General features: G+C 39.7%; 2 protein-coding genes across 4 annotated transcripts; one reads left to right on the top strand and one right to left on the bottom strand.

The window, feature by feature from the left end:
* Positions 1–1736: 1736 nt before the first annotated feature.
* On the bottom strand, positions 1737–11011 carry LOC134219833 (sodium-coupled monocarboxylate transporter 2-like). 2 transcript variants are annotated; one of them, XM_062698702.1, is made up of 8 exons: positions 10754–11011; positions 10583–10687; positions 10462–10518; positions 10219–10270; positions 3474–3541; positions 3226–3380; positions 2535–3165; positions 1737–2471 (listed from the first exon to the last, which is right to left on the bottom strand). In XM_062698702.1, the coding sequence occupies exons 1-8, from the start codon at positions 10874–10876 to the stop codon at positions 2067–2069; spliced, it is 1596 nt and encodes a 531-aa protein (XP_062554686.1). In that variant the 5' UTR covers positions 10877–11011; the 3' UTR covers positions 1737–2066. The 2 variants fall into 2 exon arrangements, with proteins under 2 accessions (XP_062554686.1, XP_062554684.1); XM_062698700.1 differs by having other exon boundaries at positions 1739–2471; positions 10462–10687; positions 10754–11004.
* Positions 11012–12213: 1202 nt separating this feature from the next.
* On the top strand, positions 12214–15360 carry LOC134219669 (probable cytochrome P450 28a5). Of its 2 annotated transcripts, XM_062698474.1 has the most exons (5): positions 12214–12406; positions 12491–12592; positions 13319–13453; positions 13509–13755; positions 13808–15360. In XM_062698474.1, exons 3-5 carry the CDS (start codon positions 13428–13430, stop codon positions 14867–14869), a joined length of 1335 nt encoding a protein of 444 aa, XP_062554458.1. In that variant the 5' UTR covers positions 12214–12406; positions 12491–12592; positions 13319–13427; the 3' UTR covers positions 14870–15360. The 2 variants fall into 2 exon arrangements, with proteins under 2 accessions (XP_062554458.1, XP_062554457.1); XM_062698473.1 differs by lacking the exons at positions 12214–12406; positions 12491–12592 and having other exon boundaries at positions 13243–13453.
* Positions 15361–15616: the final 256 nt, after the last annotated feature.

Raw genomic sequence — 15616 nt, 5'->3', positions numbered from 1 at the left:
CTCTTCCTATCATGTACTTCGTCTTCGACGTGTTGATGACTAGTCCAATTCATTGAGCTTCGCTTTTCAGTCTTATGTAGGCTTCCTCCATCCTCTCAAAGTTACGTGCCATGATATCAATAGCCAGCGATACCAAATAACTGGACGGACTTCGTGAAAATTGTACCACTCGTATCAATCCCTGCCCTTCGTAATACTCCGAGCGATGTTGAATAGCAGACACGATCACCTTGCCGTAACCCTCTGCGCGTTTCAAAGGGACTCCAGAATGCTCCTGAAACTCGAACTACGCACATCACCCGATCCATCGTCGCCTTGATCAACCGTATCAGTTTATCCGGAAATCCGTTTTCGTGCATAGCTGGTACCGATCGATTGTATCATATGCGGCTTTGAAGTCGGAATATGATGTGTGAGCACGTTGTATTCGCGGCATTTCTGCAATACCTGACGTACGGCGTTCACCCATAAATCCCGCCTGGTACTGCCCAACGAACTCTCTTGCAATTGGTGTTAGTCGGCGGCATAAAATTTGGGAGAGTACCTTGTAGGCGGTGCTCAGCAATGTGATTGTGCGGTAGTTGCTACAATCCAGCTTATCGCCCTTTTTGTAGATGGGACACACGACACCTTCCATCCACTCCTGTGGCAGAACGTCATCCTTCCAAACTTTGGTAATCACAGTGCAGCGCTCTAGCCAGTACCACACCACCTTGTTTAAACAGCACTCCTGGTAGTTGGACAACTCCAGGGATTTTGTTGTTCTTCAGCCGACCGATCTCCTCCTGGATTTCCTGGAGATTCGGAGCCGGAGTCGTATGTCCTACGCGCGCGTGCTCCGGTTCGCTCCACATCACCATTCAGGTGCTTTTTGTAGTGCTGCAGCCACCTTTGGATCACCTCACGCTCGTTCGTAAGAAGGTTCCCGTTCATGTCCTTACACATATCGGGCTGTGGCACGTGGGCCTTACGTGAACAGTTTAACTTCTCAGAACTTTCGTGCGTTATTAGCGCGGTACAGTTGCTACGTATCTTCATGGTCTCGATCTTCCTGCTGGCGCTTTTTCCTCCGAAAAATCGAGTTTTGTCTGTTCCGCGCCCGTTTGTATCGTGCCTCGTTCGCCCTCGTGCGGTGTTGCAGTAATCTCGCCCATGCTGCATTCTTCTCCTCAACTAACTGCTCACATTCGCCGTCATACCAGTCGTTTCTCTGATCCGGAGCCACCGTGCCTAGTGCAGCGATTGCGGTGCTTCCAATGGCGGATCGAATATCTCTCCAGCCATCTTCAAGAGATGCTGCGCCTAGCTGCTCTTCCGTTGGGAGTGCCACTTCCAGCTGCTGCGCGTAGTCTTGGGCTAGTCTACCGTCTTGTAGCCGCCCAATGTTAAGTCGCGGCGTTCGACTTCGACTCGTGTTGTACACCGTCGAGAGTTTTGAGCGCAGGCATACTGCAACGAGGTAGTGGTCGGATTCAATATTCGCACTGCGGTAAGTGCGGACGTTCGTGATGTCGGAGAAGAATTTACCGTCGATTAGAACGTGGTCGATTTGGTTTTCCGTTTCTTGGTTAGATGATCTCCATGTGGCATTTTTCTTAAATTTGAAGATTAGTCTAAGAGACGAAAACCGCCCTTCCCAATGTTAGATTTCCTTCAATAACTGTTTTGCAAATAACTTTTCATTCGTAGGAACGTAAAAATGACAGACCCTTCCTCCCTTTTTAAGCTGTCACGTAATAAGCGAATGGCCTCAAATTTGTTTTCATGTGGTTTATAGAATACGGACTCTATTTATTATTTTCAGTTATCAAAATAATATCAAATTATGATATTTGCTAAAGTACTCTGCATTTCTATATCAAAATATGTTATAGTTATGATATCGAAAACTCAATTTGTTATCATTTTGATAATATTTTGATAGCGGACTCGTGCTCAATAACACATAAGTATGTTTTAGTTCCCTGGCATCAACCTTGATGTTTCGGAAACGTCGTAAAACATTAATATATCACACGCAAGGATATGAGTAAACAATGCTCAATTTCATTCATTTTTATCTAGTTTTACAATGTTGTATCAATTTTTTCAAAACTATGTACAATGGTGGTAATTTCTGTGGATCTTTTGGGAAAGAGTGAGTTTCTTAAAAACGGTGCTACCAACAGAGGATCTAAGTCTACCAGATTCTGACGTCCCCAAATGATACTATAGAACAAAGCTGAAATGGTTGTACTGAGTACTCCAATCAGTGTGTAGTATAGAAATGATATATGATGGATGGACTTATCTACCGGGACGTGATCAGATTCATCCACCGGTACTGTAGTGGCGTTGAAAAAGTAATCGCAACCGTCCACCGAGAGCGGTTTAATTGGATGCAGTATTTCTTTCATGGCTATGGATATTTGTGCTCGAATAACGATGTAAGACATGATTAACAGTCCTGTGCAGGTTGCAGCGAATGCGCTCTGTAAAACGTTTGGTTAAAGTCAATTAAAACTGTAGAACAATAATTCAAATTTAAATGCTACCTTAGCGTTGATCCAGGGAAGTAGTATTCCTATCAAGAACACTCCGAGCAACGGCCCCAAAGATATGGGAACTAAACTCATGGAGAGTTGAAGGACGGTGCCGAGTTTCTCCACAATCAGCACAAGTGCAACAGCCACTGCACCGAACAGAAGCACAGTTCCTCTCATAAGGTAACGCGTTTTTCGTTCTGTCAAATCCTTGCTAAGGAACGGTTTAACGAAGTCCTCTAGTACAATAGCAGCCAAGGAGTTCAACCCGGTAGATAGAGAGCTCAGCGACGCGCTGAAAATTCCTGAAATGAAAAGTCCCGCCATTCCGGGGTAATCTCCGAAAACCTTCATAACTAAAATTGGAAGCAGTTGGTCTTTTTGTGTCGCCAGTTTGGTAGTCAATGGGTCACAGTCGTGGAACGTTGCATAGATCAGTAGACCGTTGTAGAAACAGGTCATCATTATACAAATTATCCCAGCCGTGTATAGAGTCACAGCCTTCCGAGCATCGGCGAGGGACGGCAACGAAAGATATCGCTGAATCATCATTTGATGGATCGAATTTTTCGCAATCCAGAACGATCCACCGCCGAAGAAAATCGCCCAGATTGTAGTCCGTTCCGTGGGGTCAAAGCTTAATCTGTAATGATGGCAAACTCAGATGTATTCCCTGTGCACTTTTACGATAAACTTTACTTACTTGGGAGGTTCAATCCTTCCACTGGCTAGATTTCTCTCAATGAGAACCCCGAGTCCTCCAATATCTGCCGTTCCTTTCAGCACCACCAATAGTAAAGCACCGACCATTATGATGGTCTGGATTACGTCGGTCCAAACAACGGCCTTGATGCCACCCTACGATGCAACAACGATATCAATGGTAAGAAAGAAACAAGCTTATGATAAACGGATTATGATTTGCTTACATGCATGATAACCGATACTTACAACACTTGTATAGAAAATGCAAACTGTACAGACAACAGATGTTATGAAATGAATATTGATCCCCGAAACTGAAATAATGAAAAAAATACTGTCAGTATTATAAGGAACTATATTAAAAAGGGATTATTAAAATTATGTTATTCTACCCCTAAGCTGTGAAGAAATCCTACACAATCGCAAATAAATCGATTGAAAGTGCAGCGCTGTAGAAATTTAACATGTTGAAGCAAAAATTGCTCATGAGCAAGGCAGTGTCCTTCTTTTTCAATTGCTCTACATTCCAACTGGAAACTTGACTTGCTTTTAAACTTATGTTCTATTAGGATTTCCACAGTTATTGATTGAAAGCTTTTCTATGCCTTTCATTGCATGAGTATGTATCTTATGTGGCAGGCACAATGAAAAACATCCTAAGGGCAAACCACTCAATACGGAAGCAACGTGTTGAGATTGGCGATAAATTAAAACCACTAGCATAGCTTAGCTTGCTTGACTGTACACATCGTAGTTGCTAGTCGTGATTGGCCGAGAAACAACAAATAAAGCACAGCTCATCAATTGAATAGTTTTTTTCGGGACTAGAAAGCTATTCGCACTGTACATGCTTCGGAGTTTCTTTAATTCAAGGCCAATAACGATGCCGGCCTCGTCCTCACAGTCAATTAGGATAAGGGGAGGAAAATTAGTTCGACACGCATTGCTACAAGAGACCGAGAAATCCTCTGCATCTCCATGAGCACACTGGAAAGGAATAGAATGTAGTTGGGAAGGAAATCCATTGGAAACCGCCTTGGTAAGCGACTAATTATTTCTTTGGAACGACGTCATATTCATGAATATAAAGAAACGGAAAAGCAACGCTTGTCTAACGTATTTTGTCGAAGACTGATTCGATACCTTAACAACTTCACGACGACTAAAACACGCACTGTACTTGCTTGCTCGATGGCTACTCTTGACGATAAATTAAAACCACTATGAACAAAAACGCAATAAAGTACGTTTTTCCATACCTAATCTCCATATAAAATGCGATGCGTAAAGCGGGGGCGCAACCAATCGATCCCATCTTTTGTACAGTTGATTAAGTTCCCAAGACGATTCTAAAAAACCTTGATCTCACTTGATTGGGTGATGTTTGCGTATTTCCATAAAACTGCAATATATTAACTACATGAAAAATTGGAACGCAGAACAAAATGCATTATTATGTATAGGTTTTTCAAGATGCGCTCGAGTATGATGCAACCATTGCATAACAAAAGATCTCAATACCCATATTGGCAGACTTGTGTAGTTTGATCAAATTCATAATGTCTTGCATAATCTTTGGGTGTCCTACGAAAGGCGGAAACACGAAAGGCGGAAAGCACATAAGGCGGAATACGAAAGGCAGAATGAACGAGAGGCGGAACGATACAAAAGGCAGAAGCACGGAAAGCGGAATCACAACAGGCATAATCACGAAAGGAAGAATTGCATTAGATTAGGCTGTTTTAACTTATGCGGACATTTTGAACCAGCAGATCAAATGGCGTGATTCTCCTTTTGCTATAAAAAGATTCTTGTTGTTTAGTGTGGAAACCTTCCGTAGCTCAGCGATAAGGCATATGGCTTTGTGCGAAGCATACCATGCTGAATGTAACTGAAATCGAATACGGTCTGTTTTTGGGTTGCAAATTTTCTCGCCTTTCCGAAGCATGGAAATCGTACACTTAATAACTGTGGATATGCTTAATACACTACATAAAAATCAATATTTTTTTACATGTGTAACGACACATACAATAATCAGTAATCATCCATCATGTATTGTATGTGGGCCAGTGGCGTAGCCACGGGGGTGGTTTTGGACATAACCCCCCCCCCCCAGATACAACATTTTTAGAAGAAATTCTATTAGAAAGTATTCTATTAAAAACGCTATGGTACCACTAGCAGCGGGGCAGCAACGGCAGCTACAGGGTTCAAGAGAATTCGTATGCGCCAAATTTGAAATGGTCCTGTTTTCATTGTTTTGGCTCGCATTTTGTTTTAATAAATTACGGATTAAGAAATTAAATAGTGTGTTTTGACTTATATTTTTATGCATATTGAAAGATTATTATATCAAGAGATTTGTATTAAATATTGTAAAAGGATTATATTGAGAAAATACAGTCAATTTTAACAAAAAATATAATACAACGAATTGGTAACCATAAATAAATTATATGTGTCGTCGCTTATATATTTTCTATAAGTCCCTCACATAAAATGGATTAGATTAAAGCAATTGCAAAAATCTATATCGCCCACACATAAACTATATATAGAATTTTTCCTCAGTGTAGATACTAAGCTAAGAGATTGTTAGTGTTTCAGTTGTGAGATGAGATTTCAATAGATAGAAAGAGGCTACCCCGTTTGGCATAAAGTAATTTGATATTAATGTCTAATGTTAATGGCCTAATGTTTGTTTGACATAACGCAATGAAAATGATCTTATTTTAAATAATTATATTCTTTACGCAACTTAAAACTGGACTTCAACATAGACTTCTTGATATTTACAATGAAGAAGGCAAGATGCATGCTTTCAAAGAAGGCATCATCAACTCTTTTCCATTATCCAGAGCAATCGCGTATATTTAAAGAAGGAATGATCTCCTCCCTTTTTGCATTGCTCCGTGCTTTAAAAGAAGGCATCATCAACTCTTTTATATTATCCCTAGCTATTGCGTAGCTTGAAAGAAAGAATAGTCTCCCCTCCCTTTTCGCATTGTACCGAGCAAACGCGTAAAGAAAGCCTACATCTCGCGTTTCGCCTTTTCTCCGTTTGATTTAAAAAGTTGTGGGAACGAAAATTCAATAAAATAGAATTACTTTTACTTTCACTTTTTAGGGATTAATACGTTCTGAGGAATGGTCTCCTGGAAATTAGTAAATATATAGAGCTAAGTGTGACTGGCGATACATACAAAATTTTTAGATTATTATTTTATTTATTCAGACTAAGGCCAAAGTGGCCTGTGCGGTATATAAGAGTCTTCTCCATTCGGCTCGGTCCATTGCTACACGTCGCCAACCACGCAGTCTACGGAGGGTCCGCAAGTCATCTTCCACCTGATCGATCCACCTTTCCCGCTGCGCACCTCGCCTTCTTGTGCCCGTCGGATCGTTGTCGAGAACCATTTTCACCGGGTTACTATCCGACATTCTGGCTACGTGCCCGGCCCATCGCAGTCGTCCGATTTTCGCGGTGTGAACGATGGATGGTTCTCCCAACAGCTGATGCAATTCGTGGTTCATTCGCCTCCTCCACGTACCGTCCGCCATCTGCACCCCACCATAGATGGTACGCAGCACTTTCCTTTCGAAAACTCCCAGTGCGCGTTGGTCCTCCACGAGCATCGTCCAGGTCCATGTGATTGCGCGGTAGTTGCTACAATCCAGCTTATCGCCCTTTTTGTAGATGGGACACACGACACCTTCCATCCACTCCTGCGGCAAAACTTCCTCCTCCCAAATCTTGGTAATGACCCAGTGCAGCGCTCTAGCCAGTGTCTCACCACCGTGTTTAAATAGCTCTCCTGGTAGTTGGTCAACCCCAGGGGCTTTGTTGTTCTTCAGCCGGCCAATCTCCTCCTGGACTTCCTGGAGATCCGGAGCCGGTAGAATTATGTCCTGCGCGCGTTCTCCCAGGTCCATCACCATACCGCCATCTTCGTCTGCCATATCGCCATTCAGGTGTTCTTCGTAGTGCTGCCGCCATACAAAAGGTGACAAAGGGGGAAGGGGGGTTGAAAATAATCGTTTTAAGGTGATTATAGAATGAAGCCCGTGGTGAATTTCAAATTCACCACACGTTTATCTACATACATTTCAAAAACCCCAAATTTGGCGTAATAGTTTTCGTACACACTTAATCGACAATTTTTTTCTCGGTAAAATAAATTGACGAACATGACCGTAAAAGTTTATTTTCACTGATATCTCGTTAATAAGTATGACGTTTATATAAGTTACTGAAACTCGGCAGTCAAATTTGCAATAGTAATCGGTCAGGTATCTGGCACCCCCAATCCTACCCACTACGTTTGACAATAGCCAACATCTTTGAGTTTCCCATTGTTCTATTGAAATTGGGTTTCCCACTGACAATTCTATTTTGTAAACAAACCACTATTCCGAAGTGATTTTTTCCAAATAGACGTAATTATTTTTCATCATTTTTCAATAAATTGTGCGAAAGTATAAATGCGAGGTGTATTTCAACAAGAATATTGATGTCTTTAATAAGTTTTCATATTTCAATCGGCACTAAGCGCTCTACTTCGCCAAAATATCATGATATTTAAAATATATTTTCAATGGCAGGTTTCCACGATTATAATTACGCCTTCGTATTAAATAAATCGATGATTTTGATGCTGACATCAGAAACATGGCCGCTTCGCAGACCCCTGTAATCGGTAGTTCGTGATTCAGCTGAGTTTCGGTAAACCCATCTGTCATACGTGAAACCTCTGTCGCTGTTAAAAAACACGTGAAAACGCTTCGAAGCAAGAAATAATGGGAATTTCATCTTTAATTTTTTTGGTAAGCATTTAATCTATTTACACTATACATTTTGCATTGATATCAACATTGAAAGTAATAATATTTACGTATTAATTTTAGCTTTGGCTGTATTTGAAACCAAAAAATGCTGTAGACAAAGCAAGATCGACCGAAACCGCTTTGCCCGCTAGAGGCGGCTAAATTAAATATCCTTTAACATCGTTGGAAAACTATTCAGGGAAAATAACCATTTAAGCAGCACCCACTGTTTCCGAAATCAACGTTACAGAATTACAAATTACTACATCAGGACACGGTTTGTAATATTTGGTTACTACATGGTAGTACATTCATTTTGGTAGGCAAATTCAAGACAAAATTTTCAAAACGACTTATCTGCTTTTGTAAACAAAGATTCAAACGACGATTTGACGAATCTGATAGCTCTCTCACGCAAATCAACACCATCAACATGTAGAGAAAACCTTTACCTACCTATTGGTGGTGTTGGTTTGCGTGGGAGAGCTATCAGATTCGTCAAATCGTCGTTTGAATCTTTGTTTACAAAAGCAGATAAGTCGTTTTGAAAATTTTGTCTTGAATTCATATTTGCAGTACCATTTCTAAATTTTTGTTTAGCAATATGTATGTACAACAAGAAAAATACGATACGAAATGCATTTTACTTTTATATTGATTGATGCTTTTAATATTTGTTTTTAATAAAAATTAAAAAAAAATATTTACTGAATTTCGGCAAAACACTTTACCGGCCCACTCGGCAAAGCACTACCGAACGGCACGGTAAATTTTGACAGCTGGGTAGCGACGAACATTTAACGACCAATCGGTAGTTTGAACTTTTACCGAGATATCAGCTGTTGGATTCTCGGCAATTTATTTTGCCGGCCTCGGCGGAAAAAATTAAGTGTGTACAGTGCCGAAACTCAAATTATGATTGTTCAGCATAACTAAGCAAACGATCTACCATTATTTCAGCCCCATACGCGTTATGGTTCTTTTATCTCGTGCTCTTGAAAAAAAATATTGGAAAATCACGTGGTTTACAAAATGGCCGATTTCTGGCTTCATTCTATAATCACCTATTGTAATTATAATTTAAATAAATTTCAATAATAATAATAACTATTCTGAAATAATTGTAATTTATCTGATGTTATAGTATTTATAATCAATTATGCCAAACGGCTCTTATGTCAAACAACTATTATGCCAAATTATTGTATGCCAAACGGCGTACCCCGATAGAGAGTAGACAAATATACGGAGGGCGTGTTTTTAAAGAAGGAATCATTTCCTCCTTTAACTTAGACCGGGCAGATGCGAGCCTTCAAAGAATAAAATATGTTCTCCTTTATCTCAAGCAGGCGCCTGTGTAAAACTAAGAAATTACTGAATTCTGCCTTTTGAAATTCCGCCTTTTTTTAATCTTTATTAAGGTGTTTTTTTAATCTACAGATTAAGTTCAACACCGGGATTCCGCCTTTCGTATTTCCGCCTTTTGTAATTACGCCTTATGATGTATTCCGCCTTTTGTTACAAGTATAAGAACGTCTGCCTTTCGAGATTCTGCCTTTTGTGATTCCGCCTTCCGTGTTTCCGCCTTTTGTTAGAGTCCCGATGCAACCATTGCATAACAAAAGATCTCAATGTCCATATTGGCAGATTTGTATAGTTTGGTCAAATTCGTAATTTCTTGCATAATCTTTTTCATATGAGTTTTGATGTGAATGAATTACGGCAGATTTTTTCCGATTGTTTTGGTTCATTCCATTCTACTGGCTATACGATTCATATTCTATCAAACAAAAAAGTGTCTACGTTCATTTTTGCAACATCTAGACCAGTTTTGCAGATTTGTTCCCGGATGGCGGACGAATGGCCGCCATTTTGTTTTTTAACTTTGAAGGAAAATTTTAATTTAAAACTTAATTAACAGTTTGCAAAAAAAAATCAGATTATCTTACTCTTACCAGTTCCGTAGAAAAATCCAAAATTTTGGTCAAATTTCGGCAAACAACCTCCCCTTAAGGTAATATAAATAAATTGAAATATTCAATTTCAACACTATGATATATTTTACATGGTCGTTTGATTTAAACAACACTGTATGAATGGCGATGGAAGGATTATTAAAACAAGTTCTTAGAAATTAAAATAATATGAAATTTATGTAAATTACCTTGATTGAATGCCAACGCTGGAACGAAGATAACGATTGGTAAGTGCAAGAGCTGCGAAAAAAAAAATCAGTAATCAAACATGAAGGATAAGTATATCGTATGTCGCAAATCAGATTAAAACAGAAAATATAATAATTTGATGCTCATCATAACGGAATTCGAAACCTTAGCTGCAAAATATTTCGTACGTAGAGCTAATTTTTCATCTTGGACCATACACGGCTTGATTCTTGTGCACTTACTGTTGCTACTGTAAACATCACAGATCCCATCAAACGAATCCGCTTGTCAAACCTCATCTGCAAGTATTCATACACCGACGTTATTTGGAGCCCTTGGAAGACGGGTAGAAAGATAAAGTACATTGCAAATCCCATCGCCACAATTCCAAAGAATATGTACGCAAACTGCATGCCATACAAATAAGTTTCGGTGGAGGCCCCCATAAGGGCAATCCCAGAAACGAAGCTGAAATTTTCAAAATTATGAATTCAAATATTGATTACGTTGGAATCAAAAAATACTTTCACGCACCTCGCTATCAACGACATTGCCACTGGGAAAATCTTCATTCGCCTTCCTCCGACAAGGTAGTCGAGTGCTTCGGACCCTCTCCGAATGCTTTGCCGTCTGGCATGCTTGGTATGATCCTTCCATCCGAAAAAGATTCCTATACCAATGCAGACCGCCAACATGGCGCCGAACACTAGATAATCCGCCAAGCCGAAACGTTGCAGTGAACGGCTAACATCCTGCACACTTAAGCCCGCCGTCGAACTCATGTTTCCGAACAAGTTCACCAAGCTAACTCCTGGGCCCCACGCATCTGGTGTAACACTTTCCGATGCTAGACTAACTTATAGTGCACACGTTTGTTAGACGTTTTGCTAATTATAACTAAATGATTCAGTTGACGTTTTCGTAAATCTTGTGGATTTATGGGTGGATTAATTCATCTTGTCGTTATTCTGACGTCGCAAAAGATAAAGGGACGGTTCAGGCGTTCCAGGCGTGAAGCTCTAGTCGTACATGTGCACTGGAAGTACTCGTTCCTCTCGTTTCAATGCTAAGTTGTAGATATTCGGGTTGATCCTGCCAACCAGGGCTTACATACGTTCATACTTTAGTGCTTATCTGAAACGAAGGATTGACGCGCAGATTGTAATGCTCCATATTTTTGTAATATTCCCGTCATACCGAAATCATCACGTAATAATAAGAAATAATAACGTACATCGGTTTCCAGTTCGTTCGTGATGCCGCCAGTCAGCCGCTCGATTCCCGCTTTCCCACACTTTCTGGCCTGTCCAGCATATTTCTTGCAGCGTCGAATCTGCCGGATGTAATAAATCGTAGATTATCCTGTCGCAACCTGCGAAACCTAGTTACGTGCAGTTCCAAATTCCAAGCTTCCAATCGTGAACTTTTTGGCTCGATGCCCACGTAGGGGTTTTCAACGCTGTGTGCGCGTGGCGTTGAAAGGACGCAGATGTACATGGGTGAAAAGCGATAACACAACGTCGCGACGTCAAGGACAAGCCGCTCTTCCCGGATAAAAATTTACAATATTTTTTATGGTTTCAACCTTTAAATAACAATAGATTGTATGTTAAACAATTGAATCTATTGTACATGTAATGTACAATTTTTACTATGTGAAATATATGGTATTGTATGACTTTATTAGCACAATAAATTCTAATGTTACCAATACATTGAATTTTATTTTTATTGTTTGCTTTAGTTTTGTTTTCTGCATTCAAAATTGAGACAAATTTTATAAATATTCTATTTCGTAAATGATAAGATTGTTTGTGAAAAAAGAGCTATCATATTGATGAAACAACAATTGAAAACAATAAAGTAACAATAGTTCCTACTGTTAGAGAAAATATTTTACATACTTTTTTGCAAAATTTAATTAAAGTGAATATTTTGAATAAAATGAATTTTGGATAATAAATTTTGAACAATAAATTTTGTAAAATATAACACGTAATATTGCTTTGATTGAACTCATTAATACTGATTTCAAGTTGAGTGTGTACTGTTGTGTTTACGATTGGTGAAAAAATGAGAAAAGAAAATTAAAGACTAAATTACCGGTGCCGGCTCGTGTGTAATTTCGTGTTTTGTCTTTATCCTTACGCGTGAAAAGTTTTACAGCAGTCTTGTCTTTTTTTAAGAGTAATCCGAAAAATCATTTTAACCGTTCGATTGATTAGAAAACGATATATGTTCATGTTTTGTTTTAACTTGGCCGGATTTCAGATTACAGAAAGTTGTTTTTCAACCGGTTGATTAATGTTGACGCTGCTGGTGGAAGGACATCGGAAGCTTAGTGTACATTAAACTGCGAGGTTTCTAAGCCAGGTTACCATTTTTGCATTCGTATATCATGAGACCAGCACGATGATACTTTTATGCCCAGGGAAGTCGAGACAATTTCCAATCCGAAAATTGCCTAGACCGGCACCGGGAATCGAACCCAGCCACCCAACTTAGAATTCGAACCCAGCGTAGTACCAATTTAGAATTCGGAAGTCGGGACTTCCGAACCGAACTTTCTTCCGTAGTTTTATCTGTCAACTGATTGATGCGTTGTTTAGCGCATCTTTAGTGAATTCAGCGCACTACTTCCGAAGTTGCGAAAGTTGCCCGTACCCGGAGAAAAATCCAACTTCGGTATAAAAAGCGTTCTAATTTTATTCCGGATGGACAATACAGATGGGACAACTTGCAATTCACAGCAGCAAAACCCGGTAAAAAATTCAAGGCAGATAGCCTTATCGGACAAATTTGTTAAATTTGTTGTACCAGTAATGAAGAATATCAATCTTCCTATAGACACTAAATTGTACTGAATGCACTTTTGTTGCTGCAATTCGATAACCCATATATACCATCATATCAAACATTGAGCTAGGTCATTGCCGATAGTAAAACTCTACAGATTACGATTAACTGATACAAGGCATTGCAGCTTATGACTATAAAATCAGGCACACGCGACAAAACGGCAGTCAACGTTATTCATAACTACATTGAGATGTTTCTATCTATTCTTTTACTGATTGTAGCACTGTTTGTTCTGCACAGTTTTCTAACATGGAATTTCGATTATTGGAAGATACGTAAGGTACCCGGCCCAAATCCGCTGCCTTTAATTGGCAATTTCTCGTCCTTCGTACTCCGCAATCGTCCGGTAATGAGTGAAATGAATGATTTGTATAGGTAAGGTTGCACTACATAGCTTCATTCATATAATCAGTCCTTTTTCCATTTCTAGGAAATATAAGAATGCTTACAATTTCATAGGAGTTTTTAACTATGGAACACCCCAGATATTAGTAACGTCTACAAGGCTGGCCAGAGATATTCTTACCACATACTTCGATAACTTTCACGACAATGAGTTCGGTGATATAACAAATAAGCGAAACGATCAACTTTTTTCTCGCAACCCATTCATGCTCAAAGGCCGCGAATGGAAACGCAAACGGGCTGAAATCTCACCAGCATTCACGATCACAAGAGTAAGGTCAACATTTCTGAAGTTTTGATTATAAATCAGTTCTATAATTTCAGATAAGGGCACTTTACCCACATGTGGAGGATGTTTGCTCCCGAATGACCAACTTTGTTAGGCAGAACACCACCCTTCCAATTGAAACTAAAGATCTAGCCGGGAAATTCACAACGGATGTGGTTTCCAGCTGCGTTTTTGCCGTTGATGCACAGTCTTTCACTAACAAGGATGCCCTGATTCGGTCCACAGGACGGAAACTTCTCGACTCGTCGTTGTTGTTTGTGCTTAAACTCATGTGCATGCTGATGTTTCCAAAACTAGGAAAAGCATTCCGTTTCAGCTTCATTCCAAAAAGGATAGAACGCTTCTTCATCAAGCTGATGCAGGAGGCCATTCATCTCAAAGAAACGAGCTCTCAGAAGTGTGACGACTTTCTAGAGTACCTCATCAAACTGCAGGAAAAGGAAAGTATATCTGATATTGATATGGCTGCATATGGAGTGACATTCTTCATTGATGGGTTTGAAACATCCAGTACGGCATTTGCGTTAACTCTGTATGAGCTGGCCAGAAATCCGAATGTGCAATCAATACTTCGCCAAGAGCTACTCGCCTCTGCAGAAAAGGATGGATCTATAAAGTTTGATGTGCTTATGAACCTCCCATATTTGGAACAAGTCCTCAATGAGGGACTCCGTCTGTGGCCGCCAGGGGCGTTCATTTCGAAAAAATGCACCAAACCAGTCAGTTTAAATTTAACTTCAGATCGTAAAATAACAATAGAAGCGGGGACATGTGCCATTCTATGTGTTTGGTCTCTGCAACGTGACCCGGATTGCTTCGAAAATCCTGATGCATTCGATCCCGATCGATTTAGCGCTGAGAAAGGTGGAGCTAACATTTACCGCGAAAATGGGTGCTATTTACCGTTTGGAGATGGCCCACGCAAGTGCTTAGGTATGAGATTTGCCAGAATGCAGATTAAAAGAGGCATTTTTGAGGTTTTAACTAACTTTAAGATATCCGTTAACTCAAGGACAAAAGAACCTCTCAGGATAGTATCATCTCCAGCATTAACCTTGGGGATCAGTGGAATTTGGTTAGATTATGTGCCTCTATGAGAAAAATTAATAAAGTCCAAAGTTATGTCCTAGCGATGATGCCTTTTTTGACAATGTTTATAAAGCTCGCGTTTATAATAGCTGTCTAACTAATGATACAACACAAAGAGCATTGCCCAAACTATAGATAGTGGAATCTCTAGATGAGTGAAAATAAATTCTCTGTATCCAAACGAACTGTCAAACATGTCTCCAAACGAGCATGACGTCACGATTTCAAAGAAAATATAAAGGGGTGTAATGTCATATGCGCCTGAATAAGGGAAAAACAAACGCAACTACATATGCTTTCGCTCATCTTTAGATTCTACTATCTAGCCCAATCTATGCCTTATGAGTGATTGAAATCATTTAATCGAAAAGATTGAGGTTTGACAATCGAATGATGCATGTACGTGATTGGTTGGTGTACCTATTTCTAAACTTTTTTTTTATCAATTATCGATAATAAATTGTTAAAAATAAGTATTTTTATATCAATACAAAGAAGCGTTGACTCAGCCTTGATCGAATGGTTCAAAAAATTGAAAATCCACCGAGAAACGGCTGAGATATTAAAGTTTAAAATCTATCATATTTTCGTGACGGTCCCCGAAGTTTACCCCAATATAGAAAAGACAGACGTAGTCCTACGTCAAAAATTAGTTCAATTTCCGGATCCTGTGTGCTTGTTTCGACCGGAGCGTATGCCCATGAGCCATTGAACAGATATTTTTTTTCATTTTCGCTCGATGGCTTCTCAGGAAG

The sequence above is a fragment of the Armigeres subalbatus genome, chromosome 3 (genome assembly GCF_024139115.2).
Source record: "Armigeres subalbatus isolate Guangzhou_Male chromosome 3, GZ_Asu_2, whole genome shotgun sequence".
Taxonomy (NCBI): domain Eukaryota; kingdom Metazoa; phylum Arthropoda; class Insecta; order Diptera; family Culicidae; genus Armigeres; species Armigeres subalbatus.
The sequence above is the reverse complement of the archived record's forward strand: the minus strand, read 5'-3'. Positions and strand labels throughout refer to the sequence as shown.

Excerpts from the sequence above, each read along its gene's own strand:
- LOC134219833 (XM_062698700.1), bottom strand. The coding sequence starts at position 11,001 with ATGAGTTCGACGGCGGGCTTAAGTGTGCAGGATGTTAGCCGTTCACTG. Across the intron at positions 3,381-3,473 it reads GCATTTTCTATACAAGTGTT|GGTGGCATCAAGGCCGTTGT; the intron begins GTAAGTATCGGT and ends GTTGCATCGTAG. Across the intron at positions 2,472-2,534 it reads TTCCCTGGATCAACGCTAAG|AGCGCATTCGCTGCAACCTG; the intron begins GTAGCATTTAAA and ends AACGTTTTACAG.
- LOC134219669 (XM_062698473.1), top strand. The coding sequence starts at position 13,269 with ATGTTTCTATCTATTCTTTTACTGATTGTAGCACTGTTTGTTCTGCAC. Across the intron at positions 13,454-13,508 it reads GAAATGAATGATTTGTATAG|GAAATATAAGAATGCTTACA; the intron begins GTAAGGTTGCAC and ends TTCCATTTCTAG. Across the intron at positions 13,756-13,807 it reads CAGCATTCACGATCACAAGA|ATAAGGGCACTTTACCCACA; the intron begins GTAAGGTCAACA and ends CTATAATTTCAG.